General features: G+C 40.8%; 1 protein-coding gene across 3 annotated transcripts in view; it reads right to left on the minus strand.

Annotated features, from left to right (window-relative positions):
* The window catches only part of Pdm3 (pou domain motif 3), a 117,686-nt gene extending 101,348 nt beyond the window's left edge, over nt 1-16,338 (minus strand). For all 3 annotated transcript variants that reach the window (XM_070312180.1, XM_070312179.1, XM_070312178.1), the window contains exons 1-2: nt 14,759-16,338; nt 4,765-5,060 (exon numbers count right to left, since the gene is read on the minus strand). In XM_070312180.1, coding sequence (XP_070168281.1) covers nt 4,765-5,031 — 267 coding nt within the window. In that variant the 5' untranslated portion in view covers nt 5,032-5,060; nt 14,759-16,338. The remainder of the gene's footprint in view (nt 1-4,764; nt 5,061-14,758) is intronic.
* Nucleotides 16,339-24,661: the final 8,323 nt, after the last annotated feature.

Below are 24,661 nucleotides of genomic sequence, written 5' to 3' on the forward strand. Positions count from 1 at the left end.
TAATCGGTAAAAAAGAAAGGAAACTGACATATGAATATACCGACAAATAATATGGCTATATATAATTAATCTATTAATAATAGAATTAATCTTTTCCAAATAAATTCTTAGAATTTCGTTAAGAGACGCAATTGAATTAGTATTGGCCGTGCCATGTGTGGACGTAACATACGTTTCCAAGCGTGTCGGTGATTAGGCATGTGGGTCGCGTTACGCGCGTTAAATAACCACGTTAAGAAACGCCTTTTCTTCTTCATCGCGGGATACACTCGGCTATCCGGCGGTTTCGTTTGATCGACTAACCCGGGACGGCAAATTCGCGGACAAATTAAATCCGTTAAAAGCATATTATTCCTTTAAAAGTGTACGCGCGCGATAAACGTGTTCGCGTTACAAAACCTCGTCAGCGACGGCTATCTCGCGATGGGAGCGAAACAGGCGCGAGAAGGGAGGGAAACATCAGAGGGTGCTGCGTCGGAATCATATCAGGGTGGAGATTGAACGAATGACACCGTGAGCAAATTTCCGCGATCGGTAGAATAGCGAAAGCGAGCCTCACCCTCAAAGAGCGTCCGGCAATTAATTTTACAAGGGTGCAAAAGGAAGCAAAAAGTAAACAGCCCGGCGTGCATCCCGGGTCCATCGTCGCGACGATGGGTTTTATATCTCCGCTAGTTGTCAGGCCAACGAGTTCTGCCTCGTTGGCCACCGCGTATAATGTCCACCGTCAATATAAGCTGTCGGATGCTTTTTCCTAAATTGACAGATTTTCAATTTAATCAAGTTCCAATCTAATGGAAAAATGCCCGATCTATCGGTCGCGCGAATAGGTACGCGCGCGCGTATGTGTGTGCGCGCACGCGGATGCCTCGTGTACGTATGTGCCGATGGGGGTGACGTACATACATTCGAGAGAACGTACGGCCGACGCGCGCGCGCGCGCGGAGGGGCCAGATTGAAATAATACTTTTATGTTTAATCGCAAATCGAGGAGCCTGCCCGACGACGACACGGAACCACCCGCCGATCTCCGAGATTAATCTATTGATAAACATTCCATCACTCCGCGTGATACCGTGCGAGGGAAATAGACGAGCCCCCACACATCGATAGAATATATTGTACATCTCGACGTTTTATTCCTTTTACTTCTTCCATTTTTTTTTTTTTTTTTTTTTTTTTTTATTCTTCCCTTTGCCACCCATTTTCACGTTCGTCGTTCTGACCGCGTTGCTTTACGGACTTACGCTCGTCAAACGTACGTTTTTATTAGTTAAATCTTTTGCAACTGCCACGTATTATTTATCATGCGTCATAGAAGCATGGATTTTTCGATCAACGTGCGACTGTGATATTCCTCGTTCTTAAAATTGCCTTTGCGATTGAGCGCGATTCATCCGCGTTGATCGGCGCGTTAATTTATGATTGCAATATGATCGCGACGAGTTAATCGCGAAAAAACTGTCGATTGATTCTTGCGGCGCGATAGTTGTTTTAATATACGCTATTACATGCGTATCCGATTAATATCATTATACCGAATGTAAACGAAACTGTAATACGACACGATAACTGAATTTTTTACGATCAAAGCGCGCAAGGCGGCCGCCAAGAATTTCGTCGAATTCTAATCGGTGACGCGGATCTGGTTCGATAATAATCATAATAATTGTGAAATGAGCTACCGAGTTAACGATATCCGATCCAGTAGCCTTTCGCGATTCCCCTATATCGTTTGCCTTCAATCACTTTCTTGACAGATACATTTACGGCCGGGACTGCCGGCCATCAAATTGGAATGCGCCTTAAGGCTGGTTACAGCGTATCGATCCATCGGACGGTCAACGCGCCGGGATTCAACTACGTGAAATTTGCGTCTTCGGGTCCGAGACGGTCTGGATAGAGGGACGCTGCTTCTGTGGCAAAGCTGCGGATGGTTTGGCGGCTTCTCTCGTGTGACCGATGAAATCTACGGGGTCGCGAGTGGAGGAATATTCGTGACGATGCATCCGTTGGACGTTCAACGGTTTACGGATCGCAAATGTGTTCGTGAGATACGCGAATATTTGCATATAGATGCACATTACTGCGGTCTTTGCGAATGCAAAGGGTACTTGATCCCTTACGAATTTCCACTTCTCCAGCATCGTGCGATATTCGTATTTTTACGTTATTATGTATTTCCGAAATCGTCAAACAAATTATTCATCTCTGTCAGTAATTTCATGTTAATTTCCGCCGCGAGAACGTAATATCGCGTTCCTTTTTACATATATATATAAACCAAGGACTCGATTTAATCTCGCGAGTGACCTTGTGTGTCTCGCGGAACCTTGAAAATTCACTCCTTTACATCTTTATACTTACTTTATTTTAGCGTCGTTGAATATCCATTATTCTCTCGAGAAAGTGAGATATTTCGCAATTAAGGGATACGGCTAATGGCATTGAGGGGATCGTTAAGAATACCGTGTTCAAAGATTCAATAATTTACGATCGTCGAACGGAGAGAAGTTGGAGCGACTATGAAACTTCACGCGAGTCAACCGCTCCGATGAGAAATCGCGGATAAATTATTCCGTTGATAAGCCCCGCGCGGGCGTGCATCTTCGCGCATCGATCCGCGCGATTGCACAAAAGCGTCCGAGATTTATTCTCGTTTCCGATCCAGAAAATCGACCGCGCCCCGATGATAGCCGTCAAGGAATTACGTATGCGAAAGCGCGTGACTATGATCGATCGTGCCGTAAAAATTCTTTCTTCCTCGCTGTCGGCCAAAAGGAAGCGCACGACATTATTATCCATTTCGTTTCGCTGCTACGTACACCGGCGAAATTGTCTCTTTTTGTCGGTCGCGCGAATGAAACATCCTCGTTCTTTTGCACGTAAATTGCGCGCTCCCTTCTCAGATGCGCGCCCGACATTAAGTCCATACGTGGAGTCCGGCGTAGATCCCTGTGTTTGCCGAGGGGATAATAGTGTAATGGATGGACAGGGACAATGAGCTAACGGATGAGACTGCCGTTTTCGAGAGTCTCTACTGCCGGGCTGTTGTCGCGTCTAAGCGTCGCGGTTGTTCTCCTTTGTCACTTAATTGGCATCGTTATCGAATTCTTAGACGTAAAGCGTCTACTTCTTTATGCGGAGAATATCATGTGGCTTGTCTTTTGGCAATTAAGAAGTAAAGTGATGAATCAGAATGCTGTGACTTGAATTATATTATTGTCAACGAAGCGATTTGTGAACGACGTTAGAAATTGCCGGTTTAAACGTGTGTGTGTGTGTGTTTATGGTACTTATATTATTCTTAGATTTGTTATAATATTCATTTACATAAAACTAACAGGCCGTTTTCTTAAAATTAACAAGAGACAATTTTGCGGAGAGCGTATCGCGTTGATAAGCGACAGTTAATTGTTCGAAAGAAAAGTGGATACATTTGATAATCTCTCCGGACGCTTGTTTGCTAAAGTTCCTCCATCGGCTAGTCTCATGTGCAAGCATCGACAAAACTGCTCGCCTTTCATCGAAGCGAGTACGTATAAGCTACGCGCAAATATTTTCCGCTTTATGATCGTAGAACCGAGTCGTAGATCGCCTCCTGTGATACTTTATCGCCTCGTTTTAACGCGCGATTTTTATTACCGTTGCTAACAGCTAATTTTACTACATAAAAAATAATTTACGATAGACTTATATTAATTTCGTCTATAAGCTTTTGCTGAAAATTATCGCTAGAAAAAGATCTCTTTTAATTCTTATACGAATATCTCTGTACTTTTTTTTCCATGCGAGTAAGTTTGAGATAAAAATATTTACCATTCACGTATATTAATAATATAGAATATATGTTAATATAATCGAATCTAAAAAAAAATGATTTATTTACGACTAAAAATTATATAAAATTATATAACTGAACGGATTTTATCGAAAAATATATCGATGAAATAATTATCTTATTTCACGAATCTATTTCATGCACTATCCTATTACATTATGTAATTATAATGAATAATTTATTTAGTCAATTTTAATATCCATCAATTTATAGTCAATGTTACATAATTTCGCGATCTAAATCGTTGATTCTGCGATCTTTGATCATCTAATAAAATCCACGTATTACGAATTTGAATTTTCGTGAAAAAAAAAAAAAAAAAAGTATTGCGCACGATTTAGAAGATATAATTCACGCGACAAATAAGACTGTATATATCGACCACGTCAGTTTCGTGGAAGTCATTTAGTATGCTTTGTTTCGTACATTAATCGCATATAGGTCGAAAGGACCAGTGGACCGGTTTAGGTCGAGATGCGGCGTGGCGGCTACTTAATCGTACAATTGGTTGTCATTGACATACAAAACCGTTAGTAACGAGTGTGACAATCGTCTCGATTGTCCTACACTTTATATCGCTGTCTTAGTATCTCGATCACTTGAATGGGAGCACAAGTCGAGCGATCGCTTAAGACTGTTAACCAGCCATAAACAGACCATCGGATCATCATACCGTAGTATGACAATATCTTACTCGGTAATTAAAATCAATTAAATATACTTGCTACATTAAACTGAAATGAGTTTGTTTTTGCAAGAGCGATCGATCGATTCCTGTCGTGTAACGTGTTGTGATTTTCCTTCGGCATCGCCGCCGGGCCGCATAACCACCGGCGAACAAAACACTCGTTCGAGGTGAACAATCGAGAGCAGTCGATCGATTTTCAACATCGATAATCAATGGGGGAGATTTCTATGCTTACCTCGCTCTTGAGATTCAATGGCACATCGCAGGGCCCGTCCAGGTCTGCCTCCGCTTTCACCTGATGAGACAGCATACTGTGGCTGTGCCGGGGCGGTACGGCGGTCGCCAGCATGTTGGAATGCTGCAGATGCTGAAGACGAGGCTGGAGATGGGACTGGTGGTGATAAGGCGGCGACAATTGGGTGTTCAGAGTGCGAAGATCAGCTGGCGGGGAAGCGGGCGCAGCGGTACTGCTCTGTTCCTCCTCGGCCGAACCCTCCGCCATGTCAGCCTTGCATCCCGGGGACTCGTAATCTGCAAATCGACCAAAACTCTCGGAGGACCGTTCTAATAGCGGGCGCGCCATAGTCGCCTGGCACGACGCAACCCCATTATCAAGCGAATATAATTCGCGCGTTTCGATTCAATCGCCGCGAAACAATCGCGACGCGTTAAAATAAAAATCGCCTTATAAATTCAAGCGATTAGAATTAAGAGAACATTTCGACGATAATTATATTGACACTGGATCGTAATAAAAACGCGGTACTTTATTTTTAGTAACGAAGCAATTCGCTGCGAGAGACAAAAAAATCTTCTCAAACGATATCGATACGCATCAATTTTGATTTTTCGAGAGAAAATGACGAAACGCGTAAACAAGATGCTAATTAAACCGGCGCGACGCGCGGGACCGCGTCAGCCGTATCGAACGGCGACGCCTGCAGCTGTTAAGAATGCAGACACTGGAAATTAGAGAAGCAGGCCCGCGCGTTCATCTTCCGACTTCAAAGCAAAAACGTTCGGTTGGCGGACGGTGGTGGGGGAGGGACGAGGGGGAAGAGGGGAACATGAGAGGCGCCGAGAAAGGTTCCAGAATAAAATCGCCGACTAACCGCGCTATGCCGCCCGCAGCCAACGCATATATCCCGCATTTATCCGCCTAATTATTTTTATCTAAACGTTCAGTTAGTAAGAATTCAAGGGCAATGAAATCACTACACCGTCTGGACACGCCGCTCTCTCGTTCGCTTTCTTTTCGCCCGTACCCCCGTTTCCTCTGCTACCAGTGCCATCGACGTCGTCGCCGCCGCCGCCGCCTCGGCGGCCGTCGTATACTTGGTGAACGCAACTAATAACATCTGCTTCTATTTTTGCGCTGGCCCGAGTCCAGCGCTTTACTTTTTAAAAGCCACGCGCCTATGACGAACGGCTGGAGCGATGGATCATCGAGCGGAAGCCCAGGCGCGGAACGGGGGGAAACCCAGGAGTGAAACGAGCCGGTTATTCTGGACAAATTATTGTCAAAGGGCGAGAAAACACCTTCTGCCTGCGAGCTACTTTGTGTTCCTCGTAAAAGGCGTTTTATAATGGCCATCGTAAAAATATTTGATGCAGTGCTTTAAAACTGCCGGCGTGTTTATAATAAAAGCGTTAGGTCGTTGAGTACCAAATAGACCGCTCACAAGTGCAAACTTCCATGTTAACGTCGCCCGTTTCCTATAAATATGAGTATCTTGATACGCGCACGTCACACGACATTTATATTTGTTTAACGATAATGGCGAAAAAGTTTCTCAAAGCGTCGGAATTGAGAGGAACTCGAAATTGAGAGGAACTCGCGTCTTTTTCTCATGGTGGCCGCAGACATATTGCTATGGCTTTGAACCTAAAGTGATTTATACCATGCCTCGCGAAACGTAAAGCGAGAAAAATGAATGGGATTTATGTTTGAATCCGCTCGACATTATCCACCTGTTTTTCGCATTATTTCGCTATTACATTTTGAATTTTTCCATCGTGTAAATATATATTATCTTAAACATCCATGGATTAGATACAAATGTTATAAATTTGTTGTCAACAAGATCTTCTTTAATTTTTTTTTAATAAAAAAATTGAATTTATTTTCTTAAAAATAAAAGAAACAGTTTTCTCTCGATTCAAATCTTTCCAAAAAAAAAGTCAGATATTACATATTTCTATCTCTATATTACATGATGTACAATTTCTTATAAACAAAATTATAAATACAAATTAAATTAGCATTTTTATGCATTCAAGATAATTCACGGTTACTTTTTAATAAATAATTTTTTCTATACTTCTCTCAATTACATCATGGTATTAAACGATAAATCATTGTTAAGAATAAAATTATTATATCTCTAAAACACACAATGACATCATATTTTCGTGAAAATCAATTAAAAGGGCAAAATATACCGTTTGAGAATGTATAGCGGCTACAATTAGATGAAGAAATCGCATTAATCATTGCTAAGAAGTATCAATATATATGTAACGCGCAGCGAGAAGAGTGTTGACTGCTAATTAAACTATAATTAATTAACATTACTTGATTTTTATATCAAGAAAGAAATAAACAGGTTAAAAATGAATTCTCATTGATGTCCGTTCGTGAAATCATTCTTATGACGTAATATGTTTCAAAAAGACAGATAATATTACGCAAACGTATCGCGAAATCGTATTAAAAAATTTGATTTCGGCAAAGTAAAATCCTTCTCTATAAAAGATTCCGTAGTATTTAATTTCTGAGCGTTTTATCCAAACGTGCCATCGGAGCTATTGACTATACGCAACCAATCTTTTTTCCGTTTGCAGTCATTAATTTCCGTCGAAATCATATTAATCGCTGTAGGGCTGTGCCCGTGAAATTACTGGACGCTTTAACCACTGGCTGTCCAGACCGAATTCGTCCGCAGCGATTATTATATCGCGTCCTGAGGTCTAATGCCGGGTATTCCGAAAGCTAGCCAATTAGTATCGTCGATTTGGATGCTTTAATGAGAGTGCGGTTTCATTAGCGTATCGCATCACCCCGCTCGTGATTCGTGAAATAGAAGAGGAATTCTTAACCGGACGAAGATATCGCGAGTGATTATAGCGCGATCGTTCAAACGTCACCACGGCCGACCATTTGAAAATTGATACCTTCGCCTCCTGCGACCTTGAAAAATGCGCCCCTCACGATCGAGATCGTATAAATCTTTCAGAGAAGGATTAGGGGCTGCCCGTGGGGTTTCTCTAGAAATATTCTATGTAGAAATTAAATCGAGTATTCCACGTATAAAAGAGCAGCCTTTCATGTTTGATCTAAAAATTATTTTTCTTAAAAATTTTCCATTTCTTCCGTACGATCGAGTTGTTCTTCAAAATGATAAAATAAATTTACTTTCGTAAACCTCTTTCGCTAACGATCATTCCGGTTGCGGCGTTCTTTGATAATAATTATCCGCTGGATAAACGGTGAAAGTCCGTGTAATAGAACACGCGATTAATACGCCAAGGCGATTGATATGAGAGTCACTCGAGGATCTTTAAGGGAAATTAAAAGTACGGATGCATTACATATGACGCTGTCGTTCGGTCGGACACGTGGACTTCCTGGATTGTCCTCGAGCGACACCCGCGGTTTCCCGATTTTGTCGCGGTCGTGTCTTTCTCGCTGTCCCTTTCTCTCACGTCAATCAGTCCGCGCGTCTTTCTTCCGCGGCCTCTTCTTAGCCTCCGGCATGCATCGCCATTTCGCATTATAGTTCCTCTATAGGCAACATCATCGACGACGACAACGACGACGTAAAGGCAGCGTCAGCGGCAGCGTGCAATTAAGGAGTTGATTGATGTTAATTCAAAGGGTAATTAAGAATGTTGCGCATAAAAATCTGGTAATTTATGGTCATTGGGGATAATTATATGTTGACCAGCTTGTAATTGCAAGCGCTCTTCGTGGACTATACGCGTTCAACGATTGCGGGTTGCTACCTAGAGCATGATGCGAGTGTAGCGCGGTACGATGCGTGCGTGTGTGCGTGCGTGCGTGCGTGCGTGCGTGCGTGCGGGCTTCCTTGGAGCGTGTGCGGGCGGGGATATACGGGGTCTCAGATCGCGGCTTATTATAGGGGTCCGGTAGATAAGGTGGGTTTAGAAACAACCGGGCGCCTCTGGCCAGCAGCTAGTTTCTACGTAACCGCCGACATTCTCCTCTCTTGGTACGACAACGCCGCTTGGGGCTATGGAGGTGTGCGTATAAACCACCTCTAAGCCGAGGCTTCTCCGTGGCGCTCGCAATTTACGAGGGCGATTCCCGACCGTCAAGACGGCGATTTTAGAATTCTAGGCTCGGTCCAATTCGCGCGCGGCGCGACGGCAACGTACGAATCGTATAGCGCGGCGTGTCCGAGGTGCTCCGTTGCGGTGCTCAAGTCCGAAGCTATAAATAACCGGGCGGATAATCGCCATATGGCCACGCATGCAACAAACCATTGATCGCGTTCAATTTCCCGGCACCGATTCACTCATCGAGAGTTTTTCATCTAAGCTACAAATCGCACATTTCCAGCTTCGTTCGAAATAATGATCCAGATCGCGAGACCTCTGTATCCTTTCAAGAATCAAACCAAACCTCTAATAAGTTTCTCATAATTCTGACAAATAACAGATGAGATTTATTGTAAAAAAGATATATGACTGAGAGGGCAAATAACACGGAGCAAAGGAATATGCGTGCGAGTAATCCTCTATACTCGCTTAAAACAGAGTGAAATAAAACGACCCCAGCGGGACCAGTTGGCAACCACCACCCATCGCGACATTGTCCTTACCCGAATTTTTTTTTCACCATCTCGTAATCGACCGGGCGCCCTAATGGCGTGGCATAATCGCGGCTTTGTGGCGTCTAACCAGGCATTAAACGTTAAAGAGAAGTAGGAATAAAAGTTCGCGAACGTGCTCGTGTACGGTCGATTCGGATTATTTTATATGTATTCGCCGGTTTGCTATGATCGAGCGATAAATGCAATATAATAATCGCGCGATAGATTAAACCGCTTCTCATGCTACACCCTTCTATAAGTTTCGCTTAGCCGGCACGAGAGCGAGCATAATTAAGGCGATTGTACAAAGAATCCCCGCCGCATCTGTATTGGTTAATTCGCATCGACCTTTAACTCGCGTACGTACATAAGCATATCGACTAAGGTAATGGCCGTTTCGTGCGATACCGTTCTGTCAGAAATCCGAGGGGCTTTGTCCCGAGTCACGAAACGCAAGGATTAAACTGAACAGCGCGGCCGTTAATGCGACTGTGCGAACGCCTCGTCGGTTCAGTTACGAATGTACTCGTGGAGTAGGTGCGTGTGCGTGTATGTGAACGCGTAACACGCGCATTCGCGAGCGCGAGAGTGCCCATAAATCGGCGCCAAAGGGTTTCGGCGTTAACACACGTAAACCGAAGACGCGATATTTTACGCCCCCATCGGGATTCTCGTTTGACGTTACAAATATTTTACATTATTCCGGCGAAATTTTTTTTCGAAACGCTAATCGAAGCGCAGGCTAATCCCGTACACAGAAATGAGTTCACCGTACAAAAATAAAATTGTATACGCGAAAAGATTTTGGCAACATATGACGTATATCTTTTTTAATTTCCACATTTAATTTTCCACAACTTTCGTTTCGGTACTTCTTAAGAAAGCACTCTTCGACCCATGTTTATAGGAAATTTTTTATTTAGAATTAAATTTCCTATAAGATGTCAAAGTCTGGCTGGAACGTTCGGGGCCGGCCTGTATATTAATTCGAAACGCGATTTATCCGCTTTATTCAGAAACGGTACTCATTTACCTTCTTATAACGCATCTCGTAAAATCAATCGTTTTTTTTTAAATGTCACTTTTCGCTGAGACTTGGCACCCGCAACGCGGAGAACGATGCCGTCTCTAACGATTTCGTGCGACTGTCCTTCAGAGGGAAGCGCAGGAAGAATATTTCATGTTTTACGGCGCCAGAGCGTCGTTGGGGTTTTGCCGAATAAAAAAGTGTCAGCTCGTTGGCTAAATCAGAACGCTCCGAGTGCATTAAACTCCGAATTACCACAAATAGAACTTTAACCGCACATGCCCATTATAATGGCACCCCCTGCTGAAGATGTATTTACGTACTAAACCGCCTTCGTGGCTCACGCTGAGTCGTCGGAATTAACATCTGGCCCAAAAACGTGCAGCTCGGTTCATTGAAGCCCTTTTTCTCGTTTTTATAAGCGAACTAGCTGTTGTGTTAAAAGTGCTCTCGATTATTTGCAGCAGAATGCCCATCGCTTCATCTTAAATTGCTAATCGCTCTATTAAAAACTTGTTTAGTTATTCTCTGTTATTAAAGAGCAAATAAATTATTAATGATTTTTTTATAGTAGAAAAAAAGAAAGAGAGAAGAGAGAAAAGAAATAGTATTATTATTAAAAAAAAAAGAAAGAGAAAAAGAGATGTGAACGAGACTACCTAATGCTTTCTCGATTTGTTAGTATTCGAGTTCTTCTCTTGAGAAAGGCAACACTAGCAGCGGATTCGGAGACAAAATGATTTTGAAAGTAGTTTTACATGCAAATTAGGTCTATTAAAATATCAGAATATAGCTTATTCAGGGTATACGATAAAAACACGAGTGCCGAGGCAACTCTCTATCCGTCAAATCATAAGCCGCTCCAAGCTATTATATGCGTGCGTGTTTCTTCATGAATTATTAGAATTAATGAGTTCGCGCACATTGCTTTCTTTCACAATATTGTGAGAGGCTAATTATAAATTTGACGGGGAAAAATTTTGGCGCAACAAAGGGTTCGCTAGAGCTACTTTTTTTACAATGCAAAATTGATGAAATTTCTAATACATTGTACTTCTCGCAAATAGTATGATTTAATACGATGTGAAATCAAACTTTTTTACCTTTGTATCTTTCATCGCCGATGAGTAACAGTAGTTTTACAAAAATAAAGTGCTATCTTTTGTAACATGCGTAAAGAAAAAGGGGTTGTATCTTGAATTTGTCGTGAACTTTCTGTTATGTAAGCAGAAAATAATCGTTATCGTTAGATTGTAGCGTGCGAAACGACAAGTAAGTGTAAGGCTTCACACTTGACATACTGAGTTTCTGCAGCAAAACTTTCTAACCCGGGGCGATTTCCGACTCGATAATCGATGAAGATTCTTGGTCGGAGGGGAAAACAGAATAGCGCGACTGTTAAGCGGGTAAGTGGGTAAGTTGTAGAACGAAATGTTATCGTATGAAGGAGATTGTCGATAGGGACTGAAAACTGGGCGAAGGGGAAGCCCAGTTTGAATGGAAAAGCCAACGGAAGAAGGGGGAGCGAGGGCGGTAAGAATAAGAGAAAAGAAAGGGAAGTAAAAAAGAGAACAGAAAGGGGTGAGACAATAAGATATAAAAAAGGAATGCATCGATTCGTTTTCTTGACCTCGACACGCTGTGATTTCTGACTTTCATAAATCAATGTGTAACAAAGAAAATTTGCACGTGCTGATCTTTTCTGCGTAATTACACATATTGTACATATATCCATACATACATACGTAAATATATAAATTTATATATGTATGTGTAATTGAGCAGAAAAGATCAGCATACGCAAGCTTTCTTGCAAATTGATTCATGAAAGATAGAAATAATTATTTTCCAATATTGAGATTAGAAGAGAAATAGCGCGCAAAGCATGTAATGCTTGCAAAACAGCTTCACTAAAATTCGACGCCGTTTAACCGATACGAGACATCTCGTTTTCTTTTGTGTTGATTCCAAAGCGCCTACACCGACGATATCGCGAGTCAAGTGTTTCCTTTGGGACTTTCTGCTTTCAGCTTTCCGCGTCTATTCCCACCGACAACGATTTTGCTCGGCCAAGCTTCGACCATCTCGCTTCCACCTTCGGCGGCTAGAATTCACTGCTCCTCCTCTCTTTTGACTCCGCCAACCCTCTCTTTCATCTACCCTTCGTGTTCCCGAGGCGGCAAGCAAAGAACTCTCCTACCCTCGGGCAGCTCACACTGATTTTCCACCCTTGTCACCCTTCCCGTCCACCATCGTCGCCCCCTCTTCCTCTACCTCTACCTCTGCCTCTACCTCCTCTCCACCCCCAGAGTTCATGCCGTCACTCGTAGTCACGCCGCCAACACGTGCTCCTGTTTACCTCTCCGGTCATATGGTCCGGGAGATGACGCGACGCGTTCAATGACGTCGCCGTGTTTAATCACAAATATCTGTCGATATATACAATGCATATCTCGCATCATCGAAAAAACCTAAGGATGTCAGCTTTTCCTTCACTGCTCGCACGACATTCGTGATTTTTGATGAAAGTTCCTTCAGAGGAAAACTTAGAACAAACGTTTATACATAAATAATGGAAATATCTAGAAATATAATCATCTAGTATTGCGATATCTCATTATTTATGAACAACTGACAAATCGGTTTTATCGAATTTCATTTTGGACTCTTTTTGATAAATTTAGATTACCTAGTTCAGTATACATGTAACGTATAACGTTCTGTATTGTCTCTCTCTCTCTCTCTCTCTCTTTCTTTATTTTTCCTTTTTCTCGTACGTGCTTTAGTATGTATGTGTATATTGATCCATATTAAATATATAATTATATATTGTACAATACAGGCACGACATGACAAAATAATCTTCTATAAATATTCTTTTATACGTATTTATTTTTACATATTGTTTCAGATTTATCATAAATAAATATGTTTATACTACATTATAGAAGAATATTTTGTCATGTCGTGTCGTGTCGTACAATGTAAATTTTACAAACGACTTTTTTACAAAATGAATTATTTCATTATAACGATATTTTTTATGTACTTGGCGTCGCGACGCTACCGCGTCGTTTGATTATCGTGTTACCAGATCATTATCGTGGCTTTTATTTGCTAAATTTTAATATCTTCCATATTTTAGAAGGAGCAATAAATTTTTTGAGAAAAATTAAAAAAATGATATCTTAATCGAGCTTTTAAAATACAATTAATTAATTAATTGATTGAAATATAATTCTGATCTTAATTATATTTTTCTTAAAGCTATAATATCCTTTTTTAAATTTTAAATTTATTTTTTACTTCTAATGTATTTATGATTGTTTTAATAATTGTATACATAATTTAAAGTAAATGAGGATATTACATCAGATAAAAATAGCTTGATTATATCACATTCTTCCTAGTCATGATAATTATTACGCACTGTCACTCTTATCTGATATAATATCAACATAATATTGATTCTTCGTGTTATCAGCCGATAAAGAAATGAGGAAGATTAACCGTCAACCATGCTCAACGGTATTACGTTTATGTGTCCGGCCGATCCTTTAATTAGCATTTCCAGGTCATACACTCGACGCTAGTATACGCGGGCGTGCATAATTATCGCGCTAATTATTAGTACATAGCTAAGTATCTGGATGAAATCATCACGGAGTTGGAGTGAAGCGCGTAGAACGGGACACTGCTTTCGATCCCTTGCGAGCAGAATTCCCGCGTGACCAGCTTTGGGAGAGGAACTTCCTTAATTACCGAGATTAACTAAATGGTATCGAGCCAACGATTATCGCTCACGAGGCACGCAATTGCCGTCTGAATATGCGCATAACAGTGAAAACGGATAAATAGATCTCAGGATTGAGCTTCCGCTTCATTCTTCAAGTAATTGCTTTAAGCGTGTCTTAATCTATCCGGTTCATTCAACACGTCAAGCATTATTAGATCTAGTATATTAATATTATAAACGGTGCTGCTATGCCGATAAAAAGTATTCTACCATTTTTAAGAAATTGTATCCAACTGTTTCTTAATTGTTTTTCATGGTTATGAGATACGTAAAATACAGAATTAATGATTTTCCATTACCGATATCTGCTTTTGAAGCATCATATAAAACATGCTTGTATATGTGTAAGCTACATATACATATACATACATACATATATATATATATATATATATATATATATAAACGCGTACATGTGGTGCGCACGCAGGCGCGTTCGTATGCGCGGATAATCGGTGTGCGAGGCTACACACGTGCAAAAGCAACCGGGCGCATTTAGAAGACCCATCTAATTACCGAGATTAACCCAGGCTTATAATAAGCAGGGGCAAACTCGCGCTCTGACACTCACCTGAGGCGATCTGTGACTGATGTATTTGGGACGTCGTCCTGACGCGGGTTTATCTAGCGGCGATTATTTATCTTCGCCACGGTGCAATTCCGTCGCGGGATCTTATGCCGATCTTATGTCGATCAACTGCAGCCTAATGTCTATACCTCCACGCTTACACCAAGACACGACTCGTTTCAAATTCTCTCTAAATATTTTCCTCTTCTGTCGCTTCCCTTGCCGATCTCTCGGTAATTTTCCTATCGGCGAATATTAATAGTTCGTTCTGATAGTTAGATCAGCATCAAGAAGCGGACGATTCACTGATACATCAGCCGCTGATGACATCAGCCTACTTAATTACTGCGGGTAATTGCGACTAATTAGGAGCGATTAAGAAGCAAACAGTTAATTGCCCACAATTTGATAAAATACCGCTTTGATCGATCTAACCTCCTCTTGTATTCGCTTAAACTGTTGAAAGAAATTTTGGAAGGCGAGGTGTCTTCGAGCAGTTTCCTGGATATTGCGGATGACCGGGGTATCTCGGAACAATAATTTACCGATTTGATCCTCGATAAAGTTTCAGATAATCGGTAGATAGCACACCTTACGCGTAATGTAGTTTTAATTATTCTATTTGTGCGCGTCAAGCCATGCACTTCGTAGTTGTTGTCTGGAACATATAATTTCGCGTTGAAAAACACCGATATGTTCACGCGATGAAAATGCGCATATCGTAATTATCAGCGCACTCGTCGCAATAATAAGAAACTTATTAGAGTCGGAGTCCTCGTCGCATAGTTTTTTTTTTGTTTTTTTTTTTGTTTAGTGACAATGCTGACAAGCGAATACGCTATTCATAAGAATGCGTATCTCTTTTTGGAGCTAATAGATTAATCTGGATTCCTTACGTCAAAATTGTTGGGTCCTTTATAATTAATTCGCTTTCACCTGTTCCGTGTGCACTTAACGTGATTTAACTCATTCCCATGCACTTACTCCAAATATACGTTTCATGAGTGCGGAATAAACCGGAGCAATCGCCGCAATCACCTTGACTTGAAACAGCTGGTGATGAAATTACACGATTGTCAAAAGAGTTAACTGTTTGAGTTTATCACTTAACCAAGAATGCTTCAATCACTCGTTCCATTGGCCAACTGTCACAAAGTTCACTGCGCTCAATTGTCCGCGAAGCGCAGACTGAAAAATTCCACTCCTATGGGCCACGTGCTGATAGGCCGGATAAATCGACGCACCCAACTGCACGTTCAAACTTCTCGATCACCACGTAGTTTCACACACACTATTTATTTAGCGGCACATCGCGAGGTGCGATGTTTTCGAAGAAGCGTTGTCTGCTCGACTTCTCCAATCGTTTTTTAGCTCCAATTCTTCTTCCAATTCGGAATGAAATTTTTCCTTCGATCACGATCGATACTGCGAGCGATGATCCAGATCTTGTCGCGGATTCGGTGTCTCGGAGAAGGCAGACGATTCAGTCTTTCCCTCGTGCTGTCCTTGATTGACAGCGTGGTCGTACACGTTGCGCGGTTGGAGTTCGCCGCGAAAACTCGGACCTGAACCCTGACGGTCCGCAGTCTGGCTGCGTAGTGGCACCGCTGTACAACCGAGGGAAGACAACCCGCCGTGACGATTCTCCCGCCTGGTACGTAGTCACCATAGAAGGGGTAATGGGGGCGGTACATTGGGCGGTACGATGCGCGGAGGTGGTCCACGAGTTACTCGCGAGATCCCGTTGTTATGATTGTTATGAGTGTCCGAGCTACCTCCCGCGATGCACTTTAGGGGTGGTACGCTCGCGAGAGGTACCTCTGTCTGTCTCTGTTTTTCCAGCATGTTCGTATCCCGCTCCCTCTGTAATATAACCACCACGAGCTCGAACGAGCTCGTAACCGTGATGCAAATCAGCCTGACGGGGTTGGTGAGTTCGCCAGCGGGGATGCCCGGGAGGAGCAATCGGTACCGAGGATGAGACTCCTGGAGAGTCCGTCGCGAGAGGAAAGAACATGATCGATACGTAAGTAGCGATGTGATTTTAAGAATTGATTGGTAGAACCAATAGATACGGGACCAAAAGATAGGACCAGTACCAATCCGATAGTTGAACGATAAGAAGATCGTTGATGTCATTGGGGAACATATTGTCAGCAATATTGTAAGTGGCAAGTTTCATTCTTGACTGAAAACTATTATTTTTAACATTGGCAATTAATAATATTTGATATAGTGAAAGAAAAAGAATTCCTACGGGTACATGCTTGTTGATCAATTATAAGATTATTCATAGAAACAATTGAATTTAAGTTTAAATATTGTTAAGAGCAAATGATTCATAATTTTCTTATAACCTGCGATACGTATACCATAATAAATTAAAAAAGTAGCGGATTCTATATAAAAATTGCCGCAAATAAAGGCCATCGCGCACAAAATTTCGTAAGGACGTAATCGTAAGAAAATTCACCGATCAAGTGTTAAGCTTTCCATAAAAGTGAAGGGGTTACGGAGAGCCAAATACGCGATTGGGATTGGTCCATCTTCTTACGCTTACGTCTTATGTCCTTATAAAATTTTGTGTGCGATGGCCTTGACATTTCAATCGAAACATGCGCAATAGTCAATTATAATATCTTTGACCGATGATTCCTTTGCATAGAGTAGGAATATTTCTTGTACACATCGAAATTAAAATATTACGAATTGCAACGAGAAAAAATTACTATATTTAAGGAATATAGCACGTCACAGATAGCTGATCCCAATTCATTTATTTCTCACTCTTCGATTTTCCTTTTTAGACAGTTTAGCGCAATAGATGCACATTCATGACGATAACAACGTAAGCATCTTGCTATAACATTTTAATGTTTTGTCTCATCGCACAAATTAATATAATCTCGACGATGATGGTGTTTCGTGTCATTTCAATCGTTGTTCAAGCTGGATAATCATGGAATTATAACCGAAGCATAACGCGTATAAGTGATGAGTGCGTATTGCTGAAACGACAATCTGTTTCTACTTCAAATCGTTTCACGTAATTAGCCCCGTTTACTCTATTCGTGCAGAAATACTTTATACCAATCGAGTAATCTTTATTAATATTATTAGGTTTATTTGGATATTAATTTTTATGGACAGTTACAAATGCGTCGGAACGCGACATTTTCGCGCATTCAACCCTCCGACGACGCGACCGGAAAGGGTACGAGCTGTAAAACTTTCAACTCTATTTCAACTATTTAATATTTTACTTAAATTTTTTCTATAGAAAATTGTTCTCAATAAGATTTATAAAGTGCGTATTTTTTAGCATGTACTTATTTATTCGACGAATTATCTCTCAACAGGCAATTTGCATAATATATATATATTTTTGGAGTTTCACTAAATTATCCTTTAATATTATATTGTCATTACTTTCTTTTTAAGATATACATGTTAAACCATCAGGACCATCGTTTTTTAAGAATTATGTTGCGTACAATTATTATTATAAAATATAATATTTCTGGAAGAGAGAGATTGTGTGAGATTCTTGATAAGAGCCATATATATGAAATAATATAATTACAATTTATTTCGTTTGATTCATCTCTAGTTCCGTTCTTAATTCCAAATCAGAGCGAAATCACTGACATGATTCGATTACAAATTCATTCCGATGCGTACAAAACTGTACGAAGTTACACGTCGCGCGAGCTGAAAGGGTGCGTTTATTAAGATAGAATTTTACCCCTTTCCTGCCTACGTGCCGCCCTCGCCGACGCCACTGACACCGTCCGCACCCTCGGTGTTTTAATGCTCTCTCCCCTCAATTTCTCTGACGTCGACCCCGACCATATTCGAGCGTGATTCGATCCTTAGACACGATTCGAGCGATTCGATAGCCAGTTTAGTTTAAATGCCAGTTTAATTCTTTATGAAATTCCTTCTACTGCTACTTTTGTTTTTTTTTATCTAACTCTAAATTAATGAAGTTATTTAACCAATTAAAATAATTGTTTTTTTTTTTGGGTCGATTATAAGATACGCAAAACTAGTGACAGAGTAGAAAAATTTAATGTAATATTTTCAATTATTTACTCATAAATTATAAAGAAAATCTGTTCGAGTATAAAAATCTTTGTCAATCTATATGTGTTACATTATTGTAATAGTGTGATAAAGGCGTTTAATTAATATTACAATTTAAATATGATCAAAATAGATAACATTGTAAGTTATTCATATTTTTCTGTAATTAATGCTATGGATAACGATTTGCAAATTTTGATGAAATTATTATAAAATTAATAGCGATGGATATAATAGCGTCGTAGCCACAATTGTAATACTATTTTAAGGCTAAAGACAGATAAATGCTAGACAGTATATAAGTCGATTTAGAATACATATAGATAGACGAGTATGATAATATCCACGCTATTTCGAAATGTATGGAAAAAGATCTTGACAGGAAGAATTTGATTAATACGGGTGCAAAGTCACATTATCGCGGGGTCAATGAAATTCAACGCGTCGCATCGGTCGTCTTTTTTTCTCCACGAGCACGTTACATCGAGCGTCGACATAGAAGAAGGGAAAGTCTCTTACACGAAATATACGAGGAAATGAATGAATATAGTTGTCCTTCTTCCTCCTGAGGGTCCACGTGCTTTTCACATATAACTCGTCCCCGTGGAGGCAGGAGTGTAGCCAGCTGGTGGTTGAAGTTGTAGGAGTCGGCAGGATGTGGGTCTCTACTCTCTCGCCCTATTCCTTCTATCCCGCTTTTCCACTTTCCCCGCAGACGTTTCTACTCTCTCGCTCGCCGATGAAACGGCAACGCTCGTTCCACTTCCTGCAAACCGTGTCTGTCCCCTTTTCGCCTTCCGTATGCTCTCCCTCGCTCTTTCTCCGCACGCCGCCGACTCATCCCCCGTGCTAGGGTGCTTCGTCTTTCTCCCCCGTCCCACCGGATCGATTAAAACTACAAAGTGTTGCCTCTCCATCCGTTGGTACGCTCATTCGTGGTCGACTACATTGCTTCGGCACTCTCCTGACGGCACTGGGTTACCAACTCTTTCCCGGCCTCTCTCTTTCTCTCTCTCCTTTTCTTCTCTCTCCGCTTCTCCACCCGCGTGCCGTTCCGTCTTTCCCCTTTCAGCTCCATTGCCGTCGCCTCTTTTTTCATCCTTTTATCAGAGGATCTCCGTATTCATGGGCGTTCGCTTCGCTTCCTGATAATCCCCGCGTAAAACTTCTCTGTCCCGTCGGGATTGCTCTCGCGCGCACCACCTTTTCGTTCACGCGAGGGACATTGGTCATGTGTCGTGTGCTACTTTTCACCTTTAGATTTTCCATTTGCAGACATGTGAAACAAAAGGTTTCTTTGTATTCGTTTATTAAATTACTGCTAATTGAGATAAATGCTACAAATATTTTTCTCGAAAATACGATTTGTACATCAAATACTTTACAAATCCTTTTAATTTTGTTGTTTTAGATATCTCATTTCATTTACATTATCCTCAATTTCCCAATTGTTTAGTTTAGACAATCGTGTCTGTATAGATTGCAAATGCCAGCGGTATTGTTTTCGTTTAATTTTAATTAAAATGATACCAATGAAAATCGTTTAATCGACATATCATTAACAACGAAGACAATAGATTCTTGTCTAACAATAAACGGAGTCATTTGTATAGAAATAAAGCATGCGGTCTCTCATAGTAGCAAGTTAGCAAGATTAGTCGGATCTTCCTGCCGCGTGAAAGGTAAAGCGCGATTATATCCCCTGGGCCCTGTCAGTATCCTCCCCGGAGCCTTGCTCGCTTTAAGTCGCAGCAACCTGGCTAATAACAGAGCCAGTAGAAGTGAAGCGGTCTTTACGACCATCTTCCCAGAAGTATAAACCCTGAATCCTCGGCCACCATTTGTCAAGCTACGTCCTACCTCTTTTCGGAGCATCGTATGGGCCCGCGAAATTTTGCAAGGGCTAATTAATGCGAAAGAGAGGCCCCGACAACAAAGTTGCTTGCGTGATCGCTCCTTTAAGTATCACTGCCGTGGTTCAATCGCGTTGGACCGAACACGAAGAAACAAGCTGAGATCCGAGAGAATGAAGATGAGTAAGAATAGAGGCGCCAAAATGAATCGGAGCGGACAAAATAATGATCCTTCGCGATCAAGGCGAATGTTATGTATATTGTCACGAATATATGTAAGATTCTCGCATGTTTTCAACTTTCTTTATGCGCAGCTCGGCGGATGCAGTGCGGATGCCGCGAGACGAAAACGAGGAGGCAAAAGAAGAAGTATCACGCTTCTGGCGGAAGAACTTCTTCCTCGCGTGACTACGTAATAAATGGCAGAGAGATTATTCTCAAAATTGTTTTCTTATGTCGCATCCAACTGCGCGAGAAGAAGCGTTAGCAGGTGTTCGACGAAGATAATGTTTGAAGATGTTGCGCCGCGTACAAGGCAAGTATTTGAGACGGGGCTATCCAAAAGAGCACCTCTTTGTGATCGTTTCCCCACTGACCGATAATTTTGCGCCTCATTGTTGAATAATAACCGTATAGCAACACTGTGGTATGCTTTCGATACCCACTTCCGATCAAGAGACTTTTTCACACCGCAGCCAAAGATTTCACGAAGCACGAACTTCGTGGGACATCGTGGAAGTTGAGTATTCCTTTTACATTTGATGCGCTTCCTTTTTGCGACGGCATTGAATTACCGGCTGGCACGTAGAGTCTGTGCCTCTAAGAAATTTCGGGTTCGCGACTTGTTCTTTATTTTTCGGTATTCATATAATGATTCTTCGGATCTCTTTTTCTTCCAAAAAGCCAGTTTTATTAAACGCGCACATAATATAAGCTTATTGCAAATATTAAAAATTCTTATCAACATATCTCTATGATAATATAGGCTTGTTATACTGATATCTTATGATTTGCTCTAATATAAGTTATTGAGACGTATTACATTCTATACAAGTGTACTTGTAAATAATAAACGGGATGTATCACCCGCATCTTCACAATGAGAGACAAAGAGCGTGATTTTAAGATATCCGGTATAATACTTCACTGCGAAATTTTAAACCGATGCTGCGGTGTAAGATAATATTTTTGTTTAAGAAAAAGCTGAGAATTTTTTTTAAAGAAACAATTTCAACTCTCACTTGACATGCGCGCACGTAGCAATTGAAATGTCATTTTTTATTTAAACTAAATGTATGAATTTTAAATATTTCCAATGAGTCTGTTATATATATTAATCGGTCGTACAGACAAACTTGCGATTAAAATCAATTATTTTCGTTATACCAATTGCTATTCTTTACAATAGATATTTTATTAGAACGTTTCATACAGCAAAGTTTAATTTTATCTTTAATTTTATTATTGTTTTAAGCAGATGTTTAACACGATATTTGTTTGAATCTTTATACTGATTTTCTCCTCGTTTAATTCAACATTTGAATATTTTCAAAGACATTTGCATTCCTATTCATCGTTACCCCGTTACTTTCAGTGATCAAAATACTTATACTACATAGTGTGTGACCGAGCGGTCAATACTTGCTAAGTCACTCGAAGACGAGTCAGCCCATACCTTTGCATCGCTTTCGGACAATATTTAGCCGCGCTTCTCTGCTCGGTAGCTTCGATCATTAAACGTGCGTATATAGCCTCATAATATCGCAATCCGCGGCCATAATTTACATCGTTTTATAGTTCAAACTGCAATCTACGTATAGGCAGCGGCGCTCAAGCCTTTGGAAACATGCCATTCCCGTTCAAGTTGTACCGAATGCTCATAAAGTTTGCCGACTATTTTCCCTGACGCGTGCTCGACGCATAAGAGGGCATTTAATTCTATGCCATTATCACTGAAAATTTCATTAAACAGAGCATTAAACTGATTTTTTTTTTTTAAAGATCGATCTCTTAGCGATCTATAAATTTATAATTTAACAGAATCTGAAAATATTTATGAATAAAAGAATTAAACATAAAATAAATAATGACAGTCTGTCTAATAAATGACACTAGTGATTTGTTGTCAATTCTAAATACTATATTAAAAAATTATTAAATGAAATTATTTTAACACAATTTTTATGATACGAAATTACTCTGATAATCTATAAGCATATTGTGAAACTTTCAGTATTCTTTTCCGCCCAAAAGATACAGAGAAAACGGAACTCTTTCGCGCACGAGAGTCAAAGAGCTTTCAGAAGCATTAGTTTTTGCAAATTTTTCCGATGTGCGTCGAAAATTGAGATATACTGTTTTATAGAGAACATCTGAATGCGGGGGGGGGAGAGGGGGGGGGACTCTTTTATGAAGTTACCACGAAGGAATGGTTGCTCGAGAAACGGTTACTTTGAATGGCAGGTATCGTTCGTTCCTTCGAAGACGAGAGTAAGCTATTACTAAAATTACTGACGAACCGACACTCGCAAATCAAAATTCGTACTTTCTTTGCCGAGATGCGCGCGTTGACTGGCATTGTTAGAATTTATTGCCAGCTGAATGTGCCGCGATTTCGCAAAAGAAACATAGCGTGAGAATAGTTTTACCGGCTGCATTTCCAGCCCGAGTATCTGCACGTCTAACAACGAATACAGGCGTAAATACGTTTAACAGTAATTAGAGGAAGGGACGAGATGATTATTACGCCGATTATGAAGTCGTGTTACTCCCCGATTCTAAGACACGGCTGTGAATATTTCGCGGTATTACTAACGGAATTTCTCACCGTGCACGTCGTTTTAACGTATGTTTATGTTTCAACAACTTTTGTTATTCATTCTTTTATAAATTGCAATTGAGAAATTATCGGTCACTACTTTCTAAGATAATTTTTTCGAATGTTGTAATGGCTCTTGCGTCAAATATGAGTTGTCGGATTGATAACAAGATGTCTTATATTTTATATCATTAATCTTATCATTTTCTTTTCATTCATTTTCAATTCCAAATCTGTGGCTAACGCGAAATATTTCAAAAATATCAGAAATAAAATTACGTATCAAGTGCGTTGCACACAAATCTGGTAAATATAAATTCTATTTTCTACGATGCCTTTACTTTGCATTATTTATTATTACCGTCATCCTGAATAATTGAATATTTGTGTCAATTGCAACGTGTAAAAATCGTGCAATATTTGAAGTAATGACAACATCTACGAAAGAGACGCAATGATTTGCAGGCAATGATATGCGGCGCACGTTTCGACGAAGGTCGAGTAACTCATACTTGTCTTTATGCGTTTCACTGCGCCTACGGTCGAAGCGAACCAAAATGTCGTGATTTCGCTTCGAGCACAGTTTTACTCGGACGCCCGCCGGCGTATCGCCGCGCAAAACGAAGAAGACGAATGTCCGCTGGGGGTTCGAGGACGGGAGGGAGGGAGTGGGGGGGGGGAGGGCACGAGCGCCTGACCTAATTTACATACATATAAAGCGCATTCGATGTGTTTTAGGGGCCGTAAATCGACGCAGCTACGTGAATCGTTAAACCCTTCCTTGCCGCAACATCCCAACGATGCGTACGGAAGAGAGAACCCCGTGGATACGTATGCGTTGATATAATGTAACACAGACGCACAGTCACATTCGCAGTCTTTCTCTCGTCTATATGCATGCATTGTGTATATATATATATATATATACACATACGTACATATATATTCACGTGTTGCGTGTACAAACACGTGGAACGCGCGAATCAGTCGTATAGCTTGACGTAAACCGAATCGAGCATCGTCACGAAACGCGTTTATTTCTTAAATTTGGCCAGTGCCTCTCGGATATAACGATAAGAGAGATAAAAGGGAACCACTGCGGCTGCAGCTGCAATCGCGGCGATTATGATTCGCCGTCATAAAATTTGC

Source organism: Polyergus mexicanus, unplaced genomic scaffold, assembly GCF_030449975.1.
Source record: "Polyergus mexicanus isolate NDT 795.1 unplaced genomic scaffold, iyPolMexi1.0 SCAF_21, whole genome shotgun sequence".
NCBI classification, from domain to species: domain Eukaryota; kingdom Metazoa; phylum Arthropoda; class Insecta; order Hymenoptera; family Formicidae; genus Polyergus; species Polyergus mexicanus.